Below are 16,631 nucleotides of genomic sequence, written 5' to 3' on the forward strand. Positions count from 1 at the left end.
CTGTCATTGAGTTAATCACAGCCTGTTTAAAGCTGCTAACTTTCATCCCAGCATGATTTAAAATGACCAAGGTGCTAAACACCGACTGCACCAGACATGCTATTAATAATAATTAAAATTACAGCAGACCAAAAAGCAGCAGAGGCCTATTACTCCCAGCTCCCATACCAGGTAATTTGTTTTTAAAACCGTATTATTTGTGCACGAAAACCCACTGGTTCTAGAGGAGAGTAGATGAATCCATAGTATGGCCATTTTAAGGATATGCTGCAAGATTAAAAACCTTTCCATCACAACCAGAATGAAATTCACTATCCCTATTCTCCTTCCCGCACCCCCTCAAAAAAAATATATATATTCTGCAAGCACCGTTTTCTGTAACCCCTAATGGGAGAAGAGCTAGTGTTCCTTTGAAATCCAGTAGGGATTTCACTACTGCCATGGTAACCTGGAAGGCCCTCAGATATCATGGTGAGAAGTGGCAAGACAACACTGGTACTGAGATATGGATGGATTTTTTTTTTTAATGGGCAGTTGACTGAGGAACAAACCAGTTAAAAAGATACATTCCCAGTGCATTTAAAAATTTGAACAGCAATAGAAAGCTGACATGGCAAAAGAATAGATGAAACCAACATACTTTCTATGCACCGAACTAAAATTGGATTTCAGCAGGGACAAAATGTTCTCTTGTTGACCAGTCTTCAAGGACCGGGGCTTGGAAAAGCTTGTTAATTTTTAAGGAAATAACTCTTAGGCACTTGGCACTAAAATGTAAGCACAACAACTTAGAGGAAAAACAACCTGCTGATTTCCAAGCACCGAGTTATCCAGGCAAATTGGTGTTCAGTTCCTGATGGACTTAATGCTTGTTACATAAAATAATTGGTTATAAAGCCTTATTTTGCTTCGTTTCTCACTGCTCTGCTCTGTTTGCAGCTGAGTCAGTGAGTCGAGGATGTTGCTGTCCTATCCCCACCTGCATTTTTACTGTTTAAGTTGGAAACACCAATAGAAGAAACTGGAGGTTGTGGAAATCATGACGTCTGTGACTCCACCAAAACTTCTTTCCCTTGTTTGTTCATTCTGTAGATCCAGTGTCAGTGACATATTGTTGCCACAAGATGGCAGTCACTGACTGCATTTTAACCTGTGGGTTTTTTCCATACCTCTGGTGGAAACATGGATTTTTCTAAAGGAAAAAAAAAAATTTCCAGACGCTGAATTCTGATTCATGAACTAAAAGACACAGATAATCTTTTGTACAGTTGTCTTTACATTTGAGACTTTCTGTAACAGCAGATGCTAACCCATGGCATTCCCATGGCTTTGACAGAACACTGGCATTTTAATATATCACCTGAATATAATTCCCCAATGAAAGAGGCAGAAACTATGCATGCTTCGCATTCATTCATACATATATATGTATATAGAAGGTATATTTTCCTCATAGTTTTGACTTGGGTTCAAGTACAACCCTCACTGAAGCATTCTATATCTTCTAGTTTGCTTGAAACCAATTGTCTAATTGCCTTGGATTTGCTTACTAGCTTTAGCCTATTGGACAAACCCATACAGGGTGTTCAACAGCCTACAATTATCTAGTTCTTGTGCCTTAGTGTAAGATAGGTTTTGCCGGACTGGAGCAGACCCTTAGACTATCTGACCAGTAATAGCTACTTCAGAGAAATGTACAAAAAATCCAACAGTACACAGTTATGGGGTAGCCTACCCCCAGGGAAAGTGTCCTCCTGACCCCCAATAGTTAGAGGTTGGCTTATGTCCTGCAGCATGAGAGTTTTACATCCCTTCCAAAACTCCTGAATTGTTAATCCTTACTATTCTAAGGATAGTTATCTATTTGAATGTCTTGTTATCCATATGAATGTCCAATACTTTTTTGAGGCCTGCTAAGCTCTTGACTTCAATGATACCTTGTGGCAATGAGATCCCTGGGCCAGTTGTGGTTTGGGAGAAGAAAACACATTTCCATTTCTTATCTTTAAATGTTGCTGCCTTTCAATTTAATTTAATCTCCTTTTTATTAAGTAAATAAAATCTGCCCAATCTCCTCCTGTATCCCATTCATTATTTCGTGTACCTTTTATCATGTCCTTTCCTATTTCTCTTTTCATCAAGAGAAACAGGGCCGAGTATATTTCCCAGTGAATTAACTAGTGAATGAATACTGAATATGACTATTCTAATGAATTAACTAGTGAATGAATACTGAATATGACTATTCTAATGAATTAACTAGTTTTAAATGGCACTCAATTGGTAAGAGACACAAAGAATCTTGTCTAACCATAGGCAGAAATTTTTTTCCCCATGTTCCTTTAAACAAGATTGCAGTAGTAGTTTACTACAAATAGTATTTAAAAAAAAAAATAGTGTTTGATACTTAGTGGCTCAGAGGATACAAGAGGAAGTTGGACAGAGTAGTACTAGCACAGTGAATGACTTGCTTGTCTTAAAGCTTGATTGTCTGAGTCCAATAACAGACAGACTGATAACCAAATAATTCCAGGGGATTATGAGTTTGCAGTAATTACATGCGAGGGATTTAGGTTTTTGTATTTTTAGTTTAGCTTTTGTCTCCTTTTTCATTAAGAAGTAACGCTATCCAAAGTAGTAGCGTATGTGCTGTCAGGCGGCCAGCCAGCTTGGCACCAGTTCTTTGGATCCAGAGCGAGCTCCAGCTTCCGACTTATTTACTTTCTGTCCTGATGTCTCCAGCAGCTGTTGTCGCTGTGCCGTGTTAGGTCAGGCTGTGCGATAGCAGGCAGTGGCAGCTTCCTTCGACGTTCAGTGCCCCTTTAAGTGGGACCACTTCTGGGATGTTTGGAGTGTCTTGATACGTAAATATGGTTGGTGCTAAACACCCGAGACAATCTGTATTACAAATAATGGCCTTTAATCGTAGCACTTCTCTGGGACAGGAGGTATCAGATATTGCAATAGGAGCCGGTGCTTTAAATAAAGGACAGGTGGCGTGCTGCTTCAGAAGTCAAATCCGTGCTGCTGCACTGATTAGCTCTGTGCGCGCTGTTAGCGTCAGTATTGCCCTTTTGTTCCGAGGCTAGCTGACAGGATTCACAGGTGTTCTCCAGAGCAAGCTGTGTTTTGCAAATTGAATTGACTAATGTGTGAAGGAGAAGCAGAAAAAGAGCCTACGTTTTTCCTGTACGGAACAAACACCTTGCCTCCGTGTCGTCTGTTTCAAATGGCTGCTTGGGGTCCAAAATTAACCTTTTAGCAATTGGCCCCCTGGTACTAAGTAGCTTGTCTGGGGCACGGCAGGCCTTCCAGTTGCTACGTTCTGCAGGCTAGCCTGAGAAGTTGTTTGTGTAGTTATGACTGTTGCATGATCTCTGATGTGTTACATAGATAATGGATTTTATTTCAGAGGAAGAGTCATAGAATCATAGAATATCAGGGTTGGAAGGGACCTCAGGAGGTCATCTAGTCCAACCCCCTGCTCAAAGCAGGGCCAATCCCCAGACAGATTTTTACCCCTGTTCCCTAAGTGGCCCCCTCAAGGATTGAACTCACAACCCTGGGTTTAGCAGGCCAATGCTCAAACCACTGAGTTATCCCTCCCCCCATTAAACGTGATGATTCTCATTTAAGTTCCTCTTGCATCTCAACAGAAGCCTCCACTGTGCAAAGCATAAAGCACTTCACTTGGTCTTACCTCCTGCATTCTCCACCTGGTCCAGCAGATGTCACTGAATGACTGTCTGAATTTCTCTTTACAGCCACCGGACGCATAGTAAGCGTGGTGCAACCTGGATCCCCATCGGAAGGAGGCGGAGGTGGAGGTGGAGGTGGGCAGGCTCAGCTGCAAAAGCAAAAACAAATCATGTCTGAGTCAGAAACTCAAGAACTTAAACAGGTACTGTCGAGAGGAGCCCAGGTTAAAGCAGCATATACCAAAGCCCTTTCCTTGTGCCCTCCCCCTAAACGTAAACACTCTGAAGCGGAGCAGGGTTCATCCCTAGGTCTTATACACAGAGCTCTTCCAGGTCGTCTTATCCTCTCTTTCTCTGGAACTCTGGAGGGACATAAAAAAAAAATCCACCCCTCGGTGTGCTTTCCACCACCTTTTGTTGGGTTTTGGGGTGTTTTTGCCTTGTTTTATTTTGTTGAGAAATCGGGGATTTGTCATCACGGTGAAAATAGCTCTGGGATTTTGATTCATTGAAAAGTCGCACGCTCGTGCCACCTCCATTCTACACTGAAAATTAAATGTTTCAGTACTGATTTTCCAGATCACATTATGCCCATTTGTACTTTCTCCTTCCCTGTTTTACAGCTCTTTAAACAGACGCCATCAACTTGAATTTTTTTTGAACGATCATTTATCTGTATTGCAGTAACATCTGGGGGAGCCATTGTGCTGTGGGTGGTAAAGACCCTATCCCCGAGAGCTCGCAGTCCAGTTTAGATACAAGATCCAACTGGTGGATTGGACAGATGAATGTGGGGGCAGGGACAAGGTTGCAGTAAAAAGGCTAACTTAACAAATTCCAGTCTACTACAACTGCCTTAAAATATTAGGTCCTGAATTTGTTTTAAATTCCTTAAAAAAAAAAAAAAAAAAAAAAAACATTTTTCTCCTGTTGTTGAAGCCTTTTCAGCCGCAGAGAGACTGACCATACACAGAGTGCTGTCAAAGTAAACAACCTGGAAAAGCAAAGGAATATATTTTCACTAACTTACGTGTTACTTATATCTGTAATGAACCCGACATTTTTAGACAGGTCTGACTTTCAAACCGATTGTGCCCCTTTAAAATATTTTGTAAAGAATATATTGGGGGTGTTCCTGGCATTGTCCTTTTCCTGTCTCTCACTTGAATGATACTTTTGAGGTTTCGTGATAGCATCGTGTGAAAGAGCCACTTATTCTGCTTCAGCCTGTAGTTGTTCATTCTCCTTCTCTCACGTAATTCCAGACTCAAACCCCCTTTTTAACTAAATTGGACCTGAGTTTGCAAGTACGCAGCAGTCATTTTAAGGATGGCTAAAAATGAAAACCTTGCAAAAAAACCACATTATAGTTAACAAAAATCACTACTAGCAACCCACGGATGTCAGAAGTAAGGTTAGACTTAACAGAAACCCAGACAGTTGAAAGGTTGTCTTTGCAGGGAAACAGACTAGAGATCTTTTTTAAAACAGAAAGTCCCACTAATCATTTAAAAGTTCACCAGAGCCCCTTTGGCCCCAAGGGGCCATTCTGATATTCCTAATACACCCAGCCAAGGTTTTCCAAAGTGTCTGATTTTGGAGACCTCCATTTTCAAGTACCCAAATTGAGAGACAAGGATACTGAATATGAAATACTGAGCACTTGCTTTCCGAAAATCTGGTCCCTGTAAGTTGCCACAGGTTGCGCCCCCAATAATTGAGGCACCCAGAATAACACTTGAAAAATCATTGCGCCCCACCTCCTTCCCTCACCCAAGGATAAATTCCATAGTACACCTCTTTGGACAAAAAATGGGTATTGTAAACTATATTTCACAACGACTTTATGCATTAAACTCAATTGAAGTGCCTAGGATTGTCTGCTTTTGAGAGAAGGTGGGGGGAAATGTAAATTAGGACAATGCATTATTGTCCTCCTGGGATAGGGTGTGCTCTTCATACTAGCCCAACAAGAGCTGGATTGGGTCAGCCCAATCAGCTAATTAGCCTGCAAGCAGGGGAGCTTTAGGCTGGAGGCAGCTAATTAGAAACAGGCTCACCCTGTGCTGAAATAGACAGGCCTTGTATAAAGCCAGGTAGGTGGCTGCAGTCCGGGGCTGGTGCTCTTGAGAGAGGCTGCTGGGAAGTAGGCTGCAGTCACTCCTTGAGTGGAGGGAGTTGGAGTCTGGCAAACCCAGAGAGGAGGAAAGCCAGATATGTAGGAAGAAGCCCAGGAAAACAGCAGCAAGAGGTAGGACTGTAAGGGACCGTGGCTGCTTGTTATAGGGTTCCTGGGCTGGAACCCAGTGTACAGGGTGGGCCTTGGTTCCCCTACCAGCCCCTGGGGAGTGGTAAGGTCTTTGGAGGCACTAGCCAGACAGCAGGTCTTGAAAGACTATGTATTCCCCGGAAGGGGATGACTTTAGTGATTTGGCCTGAGGGCTAAGCCACAGCGAGGAAGCTGCAGATCCGAGTCAGCAGGGCAGTAGAACGAGACAAGATGGGAGAAGACAACACTGGCGGGAGAGCGCAAGCTGGCATAGCTAATCCCCAGGACGGCTAGCAAGAGGCACCGCTCGCGATGAGTGGATGCCGTGACACTCCCCAAAATCAGTATGCAAATCATTTAACTTTCTAACAAAATGTGCAGTCATTGAAGTGGAGTTGACCTTTTTTGAGGACTTTAAGGCTTATGAAAAGCAAAGTCTGAAATTTATAAGTGCAGCTACTGCCTCTCTACAATTCAACCTAACACTTGTGCAACTCTTATGCATTCAGCTGGGTTACTTGTTTATCTCGTAACCTGTCAGCGATATAACTACAGAACTAGACTTTGCAGTTGTAACAGAAAGAGCATAAAAGCCAAAATGTTAAAGGAAGGGCTGTTGACCACGAGCTGTGAGGGCTGCTGAAGATGCCTACATATTTTGCAGCACCTCTTAGAAGAGGCTCTTGAGGAATTCCTTATTCCAGGGCCAATTCATGACAAAAACATGGCCTATTTCAATGCCTGGAAACTATTATGGCGCTCTGCAGTTATGGGTGGTGAGTGTAGGCTGCTCCTTACTAAGGTGTGATCCTGACTGCTCCTGCCCCCAGCAGCTCAGGCTCAAGAGGAGCCACATGTATTTCTCTTGTCTGCATTGAGGGCCTCACCTTCAGTGCTGCTGCTCCCAGAAGTTCTCCATGCACCGTCTCTGCTGTCTACTCCAGAACTCTGGAGCAGAATCAGACAGCTCGATTGAGAATCTATGCAAACCTCATCCTTCTTCCCTGTGGAGAAGGAATGTGGTGGGATAGATTAGAAGGGAAGGAGGTATGAGGATGTGGAAGAAGAGAACCTAGGATTGCTTGAAGGGGCAGATGCCTACTACTGAGGGCAGGTATACAAAGTATATCTGTTTCTGTGGGGTGAACTTTATACTAAGGTCCAGGCGCAGCACCTTTATGGAGATCCAGTACAAACCCTTCCAACTGTTGTTGAGGATGGTTGGTGTTTAAAGTGCTGCTCATGGACCTTGCAGTCATGGAGCAGGCAATCAGGGCATCATGTATCTGCTTCTGGCATGTAGGTAACTGGCAAACTTCTCAATGCCCTGAATATCTCCATTAGATTTGCCCTATACTCCAGGTTATTATTGGGAGGCAGCATTGACTAGTCAATAGGATGTAGGACTGGGAGTCGGAAGACTTGGGTTCTGTTGACTGTGCCACAGACTCTGAGCAAATGACTTCACTCACTGTGGCTCTGCTTCCCCCTCCGTACAATGAGAAGAATGATAGTTGATTATCTTTGTCAAGCATGTCGAGATTTAAGGGCGAAACAAGCACTAAGTGCAAAATGTTAATGTGTGCAGGGCAGTATTGTAACTGTGGTATCCACCATTTTGAAAATTGCTTCATGGTATTCTGACCCTTGTGTGCTGAGTACCAATATTTTCTGAAGAGTTTCCCTCTTGAAAATTGATTATGCTCTTTATTTTTGGAATATCTTTAGTTCTGGACTGGAACTGGTAGGGACTGTGAAGGGCTTTGTAGAGCTCTTTGTGGAATGGGTAAGACCAACAGACCATTTTAGGGTCGGAGAGATGCGAGGGGATTGGATAATTAACAGTCAGGGAAATATCTGAGCTACAGGGTAGGCCTGGGGAGAAACATTCATAGGTGAAGTTCTTTCACAAAGCTACTCACATTTGTAGCAGCAACTCAACGAACTGAATATTAAGTACCTTTCATTAGAGCCGGAAGCCCTTAATAGTCTGGAATTGTGATTGGGTACTTAAGTGAAAGAACTTGCCAGGACTTCACCATGAGGCTTTCGTGTTTAAAGCACAGCATTTTGTGGTTGTGTGGGCAGCGTTCCATTAGCTGGGCTATAGATTTGCAGAAAGAAGTAGACTGAGTTCCTGTGGTCTGTGGCTGAGTCGCTGTCTACCGGCTGACCATGGCTGACATCATGTCATTGGGTGTGGGAAGGGATACGCTAATATTAGCTTAAGGATTGTGGTTGAGGAGGGGGAGTGGGATTTTGTTCACTAGATTTGGTTTGGCAAAATAAATTCAGTGCTTTCTAATTTCCGCTCTGTTAAACCTTTCCTGCCAAGGAGCGATTACCCTTGTGTTTACTACATCTGCAGTTTGCATATCCCATATAGCAGATGATACTATATAAAGACATTAATTTCCGTAGTATTTGTGAAAAATCCATGGATTTCATTGTGTATCTTTCCAGTGGCTTCTTCGTGCCTCTTTGGTCATATGATTCTTCTAGTTTAGTTTAGTCTTTTCACTCTGATACTTTTCTCTGCCTTTATTTACCTTTGTCTTGCATTCACACTTCATCTTGGGAAAGCATAACTGTTATGAAGTCAAAGAAGCAGTGCTTAGTTGTGGGACCATTCAGCCACAGCATCAGAGTGCTGGAATAGCTCTATTTGTAACTTATACACGCCTTAAAGCCTGAAGAAACAAATAACCAGTACAGCAAATCCTGTAAAACTGATCTCTTGATTGCTGTCAGATGTTCCAGACAGAATGCACCTGCTGTGCTATCGAATGTACCTATTCTAGCAATTGGGTTGTTAACTTCTGAGTATAGGACACAAATTTTGTGCCATAGGATGCACTCCGCTGACTCCCTGGAGGCCCCAGAAGAGGATTTGTGAGGTCTGAACCACTGGCTGCATGTGTACACTGCTTGAGTGCACGTGTGACTTGTGCCTGACGACGTAGGTACTGTGCAATTACATGCACGTGCCAGGGGCCCCATTTCACAGCTGCCCCAAATGGGTGCATGTGATCCCCATAAAAGCAGCCTTATGAATCTCTGTATAGCCTTTCTGTTCCCGTGGATGTAGTTCAGACATGCCAGGATTCAGATTTATCTGAGTGGAGGGGCCATTGCTGGATCAGGGGCACATGCATTTACGCAAACCGATCCTTCCCCTGATGTCAGGCCTCTCCCCTCTGTGGCACAGAGCCTGTGGAGTGGACTCCTCGAGGAATTCAGGGAAGCCAAAATCAGAGCAGTGAGCGTTCATCTTAACACCTGCCGCTTTCTGTGTTTTGCTTATTTTTACTGGTGGATACCTATATGCAGTGTTTGACCAAATTTGTCTCATGTCTTACTTTAATAAGGTATATCTCCATATACTATATCTCATAGAGCTGGAAGGGACCCTGAAAGGTCATCAAGTCTAGCCCCCTGCCTTCACTAGCAGGACCAAGTACTGATTTTGCCCCAGATCCCCCTAAGTGGCCCCCTCAAGGGTTGAACTTACAACCCTGGGTTTAGCAGGTCAATGCTCAAACCACTGAGCTATCCCTCCCCCTTGCTATAAAGAGGTTACCGCAACCATGGTGGTGGTATTTTCATTACAAATACAGGGCCTGAACCGAGATCAGAGCCCTGTTGTAAGCTCTTTGGAACAGGAACACTCTTTGTTTGTATAGTGCCTGCCACAATAGGGCTTGGGCTGCATGTTCTGCCATAATACAAATGAATAATATAGTTCTGCTAGGTGCAGTACAGACACCTAGAAAGGGACACTTCTGTCTTGAAAAGTTGACAGTCTAAGTAAATAAAAGTTGGGGAAAGTAAAGTATTATTATCCTTACTTTACAGTTGGGGAACTAAGGCACAGACCGATTCAGTGACTTTCCCAAAGTCCCCAACAGGAAATCTGTAGCAGGGTTGGGAATTGAACCAGTTTTTCTGAGTTGCAGCCAGTGGCGGCTTCTTACTGCTGGAGTTGGAAAGGCAGGAGATTGCTTGTGAGGCCACTGATTTTACTGATCCGTTCTGAATGCAAGTGGCCAGGAAAGATGTCTTATAACTTCAGTCCTTAGTCTTGCCTCTGATGTGTAGTAGCATGTTGTAAATAGAAAGGAGGGATTTCATCTCTTGATTCACAGCCCAAATTAGGTTTTGGCACAGAAGGCATCCGATCTTTTAGTGGTTGGCAGAATTTGTGCATTGATGACTAGACATCTTGTCATTGTTTTGCTCCACAAAAATAGTAACCATTTTTAAGGTTTGGCCAGACTACTGACTCTAGTAATCTTTCCAACTATCTTTATGTGGGCAGCAGTAGATGCAGCATTTTAACTATGTCAGACCACCTTTCGAAGAAAACTACACCCTCACACAACTTGAATTTGCAATGCGGCTAGCAGGCAAAGGGTTAAGCAAATTGTTACCAGACTCTCAGTATGCCAACAAAGGAAATTAGTGGATGAAAATGAGCCACTTGCAAATTTTTTGTTTGTTTGTTTGTACCAGGAACCACATCAGCACCTTATCTTCAAATCAGACCCTAATAGGCAGATAAAATTAACAGAGCACTATAGCTGTCTGAATTTTCATTTTAGTGGCGTTCATATTTTAAGCCTTCTGTTCGAAACTATTGTTCTTTCTTGGATATTTTAAATTTTAAGCCCATTTGAATTAATCTAGAGCACATCAAAATTAATCAGGTTTAAAACTAATAATAGGCCAGATGTTATAATAGACCTGTTTGCTTTTGCACAATTTTATTTTGTAAAAGGGGGGGAGGGATAGCTCAGTGGTTTGCGCATTGGCCTGCTAAACCCAGGGTTGTGAGTTCAGTCCGGGGGGGAAATCTGTCAGGGACAAAGCAACAGAGAGTCCTGTGGCACCTTTAAGACTAACAGATGTATTGGAGCATAAGCTTTCGTGGGTGAATACCCACTTCATCAGACACATGCGTATTCACGCATGCGACGTATTCACCCACGAAAGCTTATGCTCCAATACATCTGTTAGTTTTAAAGGTGCCACAGGACTCTGTAGCTTTTTACAGACCCAGACTAACATGGCTACCCCTCTGATACTGTCAGGGACAGTACTTGGTCCTGCTGTGAAGGCAGGGGACTGGACTCGATGACCTTTCAAGGTCCCTTCTAGTTCTATGAAATAGATATATCTCCATATTATTAAATACTAGTGTTTCTGGGGAGTGGAAAGTGTCTCTCTTTCCTTTCTGGCTTCTCTTGTGCCACCTCCTGTTAATCTGTAAATGTGTTTGAGCCTCCACTTGGCATACCAGCAGCCCCACTGCCTTGTGCTGTGATCTCAATGGATTTCACAAGCTAAACTGGGTCAGGCCAGGTCAATACTTTAGCTCACTGATGCTTAACAAATTAATAAGAATCTTTGTTTGAATGCCTGGTTGCTGCAGAAAGTGGTGGTGAGTCAATAGAGGAATTTCCCCCCCCCCCCCCCGATTTTGCAGTAAGCCAGTGCCCCCGCGTGGAGTTGGGGGCACTGTGCTGCTGGAGAGGCCATCTTTCCAATCAGATGTAAAACTAAGTTTCTGACCCCTTGTGATTTACGAAGAGTGCTGGGGGAGCATAAAGCTCCATCTATAAAACCCCAGGGCCCTAGCTGATCTCCAATTCGAGTAGTTATTTTATGTCTGTAAATTTCTCCTCCAGTTCCAATTGGATACGGTAATCCTCATTTCCTGTTCCCAACTGATGTGTAGTGTAGCTGCACACTGCTAGACAACTGCTGCATTTGATCCAAGATGTGGGTGAAGGGACCTCCATGTCCCTTACCTACAGTATCTCCCTGGAAGTGTTGAGAGGCTTAATAAATTAATATTTGTGAAGAGCTTTGAGATCCCTCCATAAGTGGTGCCGGGTATTTGAAGAGAAAATAGAACAACTGTCCTCCTCTTCACTATTCTTTTTACTACAGAAACCACACAGGCATGTTTTATCCTTTAGTAATTAACACTATGTCATACAAGGATCAACAGCAGAATCATAAACAAGAATGTCTTGTCTAGGTGCTCACCATGTCATGGCGATAAGCAGAGTAAATGGACCTAAAGAGAAGAGAATGGTCTTTCCACAGATTCCGTTATGATGGCGTGAATAAACACCTGTTATAGCCAAGGAGGGTAGTGACGTTCTGTTGTTGCACACAGTATCAGGATGTGTATGGGCCACCATGGCAGCAGAAGGAACCACTTTCTAGTAGAGGGGAACTGAGAAGCGCAGTTCTCCATCCCCGTGATATGAGGCAGGTTTTCCAAATCCCCTCCTTATACATCTGTCAGGAAAGGTAGCTGAGTCTTGTCAGAAGATCAGCCAGGCTGGACAAATGGCTTTGGTTCACACAAGGAAGTTTAGTTTTCTCTTTCACCATTTGGATCTCTATTTGGGGGGTTAGCCATATGTGATCACAGAAATTAGAGCTGGTAAAGGCCTAGTGGGTCATTGTAAATTATCTTAATGGACCTTCCTGGCCTTAAATTTGTGTTGATTTGGCTTTTTCACACTCACCTCAGAGGCTTCTTCCTTATCTAAAACAATGTTCATGGGCTTTTCCAAACACTACATAGAACAGGATCGCTGGGAGTTACCTTGCAGTCTCTCTGGGTGTTTGCTTATGGTTACATGAGGGAGTGGTAATTTGCTAAGTGTGGTGTTAACTGGTTTATTTGTAATATAATGCTTGTGTGGGCCTCTTGCTTGTAGCCTGGAATAGTGTAGCAGTCAGTGTATCTGTTATTTCCCATCTTGATGACCCCAAAGTAGTCTCTCTGACATCCCTGACACCCACATTCTTCCCCTCCCATCTATCTAATATGATCCTGCTCCACTGCTTCTGACCATGTTACCCTCCTTCCCCTTCAGATCCCTGCATGTTCCCCTTCTTCACTGCATCATGCTTAAACAACTGGTCCCTTTACCTTCTAAGACCTATTCAACTCTACTCTTACCCAAGTTCACTGTGACCCCTCTCTCGCTCCTCTGACTATTCCCATTTTAGTGCCCTCTTTGTCCGCTTCTCCTGCAGCCACCTTGGGACCTTTTGCACAGTGGGATGTCTTCTCAGTGCTGATCTGTCAAGCCACTACCTATCTTCATTCAAATGGTTCCTGCAGACTCTCTACTTCCATAGTGCTCACAAGTGAGTCAGTTATAACTGAGTCAGCTAGAAGCACAAATGCCTAAACTGAGAAACCGTGTAACCTTATTGCTGTAACCCTCACGCTGTCCTTTCTGTTGTTCTAGCCCCACTTGCGTCATGTCTAAAATTAGATTATCAGGACAGATTCTCTCTGCTTGCCCCATCAGGCACTTAGCCCACTTTGGGGCACTGTAATATTAAATGGTGGAAATCTTAGCCCTGTCATTTTGCTGGACATACGGAGGTAGGATCTGATTATTTAAAACTTGCATATTACAATTGCTCTTCACGTCTGAAGATAACTGAAAAGTCTGTCCGGGTCATTCACGGAAAGCTCTTGATCTCTTCTTCTGGCAGATACTGAAGAAGCTTAAGAGCCTCGCCATAGAAACAGACACAGAACTGGAGAGACAGGACGAAGTTCTTGACGTCATCTCCACCTCTGTAGACCAGACAACTTTGAATATTGACAAGCAGAACCGCAGAATGAAGAAGCTAACGTAGCACCCATACGAGCCAGCGAGGATGGTAACAAGAGGAACTGTGCAATTGTTTCTTTAACAGACTATTTATAGCCTTTTTGATTGTACAGGAGCCATCTCTAATACTGTCTTGAATGTTGCTGTGGAACTTTGACGGGGAGTAAGGGGGAAGGAATGTGGAAACATTTCCAGACTGGGATAACTTTTAAAGGCATTTTAAAATGAAAAAGGCCTAAACTGTTAATTGTGGGGAAACAATGACTCTGAAATCCCTGCTACAAAAGATCCTTAAATATAAAATACTGTGACTTCATCTGAGTTGACATCCATGACACATGCTAAGTTACTGCTTTTGCAAAGTAACTTTTCTGTAACAAATAAGTGAAGATGAGGGGGTAATGAATTGTGTCTTTATACCAGATAATTACACCCCAAAATTCTTGCAAGTTCTCTCCAAAAATGGTGGTAGAGTAGAAGTTGGCCAATTCACACTAAGCACCAGGCGTCCCACTGCAAGCTGCTGAATTTTACAAATTAGTGATTGAGTGAACAAGCCTAATTGTTTACGATAAAAGAACTTTGTTCACTTATTGTACAAATGTAGTTTTAAGATTCCTAGCACAGTGTACTAGTAAAGCTTTTATGTAATGAAGTTTAGTACTACAAGAGCTTGCCACAGCTTTTGGCTATGAAATCTTTGGCAAGCAAGTGGAGACAGACGACATGTCTGTGAATTAGTGAGATTTGCGCTCCGTGAGGAGTGCAGTTGAGTGTTGCCACAGGCTAAGTGTCCCGCTACTTAAGTAGCTTACTGAAAATAAGTGTTGAAGCAAAGCGGAGACTTTCATTTTCCAAAAGGGAATTCTTGATCCTTTGATGTTCAATTGCAGCTGCTTTGTCTTTTATACTGAATGACCAGTGGTAGAAATAAAAGTACAGTAGAGGATTAGTTGTTCACTATACTATCATTAAGATGATTTGAAGCACACAAGTCTGTTCTGAAAGCACGTGGAGTACCTTGTATACATAAAGAGCCTCACTTACGTATAAAGAGATTTTTGGAATAAGATGCTCTCTGGTTGGCTGAAGTCCTTACAAGGTTTTAGCTCTTCAGAAATCTGACGATGGCTTGGCACAGATTCTCCATGGTATGACAGATATCATTTCCATAACCCTTCCTGGATGCTGGGAGGCTCAGGTCCATAAATTGCTTAGCATCCCTTCATTTTCCAAGGAATACACTTGTGATTGGTGTTCCCTCCGCACTGCTCAGATACAAACTCCATCAGAGCTGCATGGGGACCACATAAACCCTGGTACCTCTACTGCAGACCTATGGATTGAGTGTCTCCTGATCAGTGCTATAAATGTTTTGTGTGCCTCTTGGTATTAATGGAAACTAACATGATGGACAGCCCTCCCGCTTCCAGTTATTTAAAAGAAAAATAATGAGATGTGTGGGGACAAGACTTCTTGTCAAAGCCAGTCTTACATGGTTAGTTCATTGTCTTTCAAAAATAAAAGGGAGTGGCTGTAAAAAAATGCATCTAAACTATATTATTATTGTTTTGTTATCATTGATTTTAGTCCTAGTTCACAATCTAGATGTAACTTATATCAGTTAAACACGCTTTAGTGTAGACTTTTCTCTCCTACCATAAAAGCCATTGCCGAGAATAGGTTCCAAATAGCCTGTATGTAGCCCGTAGCAGAGAACTGGAAGAGGATTCATTTCTGCTTACCACTACCCTTTTCATTTTCTCTACTTCAGCCCACTAGTTACTTTGCTTTAAAGAAAATTGTTGTAACCTTATCATTTCAAAGTGTTTTATAATAAGCTGATAGTGAATTGTCAGCATGTAACTTTACAGATAAAATCTTTTTAAATGCTGAAGTTTTGAACGGGGGACCCCTCTGATAACTGCCATGGGATTGTTCCATTTCAGAGTAATGTGGACTAAAATTGAAGCCGTATATGGGAAATGACCTAGAGATAATAGTATTGAAAACAATATAGTGCACATCTCTCCAATGTAATAGCTGGTTAATTTTTGAGTGACTTGTATTTTTGCTCTGCAAGTCACTTATTCACTATCTGAGTTGTTACTGGTGTGCATTGGTGTCTTGTTCAGTATTTCTGAATGTAGTAATGTTTAGGCTATATGAAATATATACATAAAGAATGTATCACACAGTAAATCAGCACATCCATTTTAGTTTGAAATATCCCAAGTAACTGTTGTCTTAATGTGATGAGAAAACATGTTTACAAGATGATTTATTTTATGAAACTTGTTTAGAAATACACTTTGTACAAAATGCACATTTTGGTGTGAAGAAATTTGGACCTGGTGCTGATTTAGAACTGATTCCTAACATTAATTAATCCAACTACGATTGCCAAAAACAAATAACATTTGCACTTAACTGGATGGAGTTTACCATTCTTTTTGTCATAACTTATTGCGATGCTTTAGTATTTAATTCACTACTGTTTGTATGCGTTAGTTCACCTTGGTCTAACATGTTCATGGAAAAAAAAGCCCCACCCTAGTATTATAAGAGTAAAAAGTTTTAGATCTGTACATTTTCTGTCTAGCTGAATTCCATCTGCCAGGAATTCACTTTGATTCTGTAACTTGTTCTTTACTTTTATTAAAATAATATCTTGAAATAGTGATTTTTTTTTTTCTGCTTGTACCGGGATTTCTCAAGTGGACCACTAATTGTGTGTCTCGTGGAGGCCTGCCCACCCAGTTACAGCCACCTCCCCTCCCACTTGTAATCACGTAACATCTCTGTGGCAACTACAGTGATTGCTTACATGGGAAAGTAATTGATGTGTATTTAGGTCTCTTTAGTGCGATAAATGTGTTCTCATTTGGAAGAAAGTGAATCACACTCGTATGTTCTGCATTTCAATTCCATCCTTGCAGTAGCTCTCTTCCGACCACCTGCAAATACTCTGTGTATCACAGCTGTCTTTAGACCACAGTTTGGAAATCTCTA

At 42.4% G+C, this 16,631-nt stretch overlaps 1 protein-coding gene across 2 annotated transcripts in view; it reads left to right on the forward strand.

The window, feature by feature from the left end:
• The window catches only part of SNAP47 (synaptosome associated protein 47), a 35,877-nt gene extending 19,618 nt beyond the window's left edge, over window positions 1-16,259 (forward strand). For both annotated transcript variants that reach the window (XM_026652108.2, XM_026652109.2), the window contains 2 exons: window positions 3,765-3,901; window positions 13,498-16,259. In XM_026652108.2, coding sequence (XP_026507893.1) covers window positions 3,765-3,901; window positions 13,498-13,644 — 284 coding nt within the window. In that variant the 3' untranslated portion in view covers window positions 13,645-16,259. The remainder of the gene's footprint in view (window positions 1-3,764; window positions 3,902-13,497) is intronic.
• Window positions 16,260-16,631: the final 372 nt, after the last annotated feature.

Source organism: Terrapene carolina, unplaced genomic scaffold (assembly GCF_002925995.2).
Source record: "Terrapene carolina triunguis isolate 2854851 unplaced genomic scaffold, T_m_triunguis-2.0 Scaffold111, whole genome shotgun sequence".
NCBI classification, from domain to species: domain Eukaryota; kingdom Metazoa; phylum Chordata; order Testudines; family Emydidae; genus Terrapene; species Terrapene triunguis.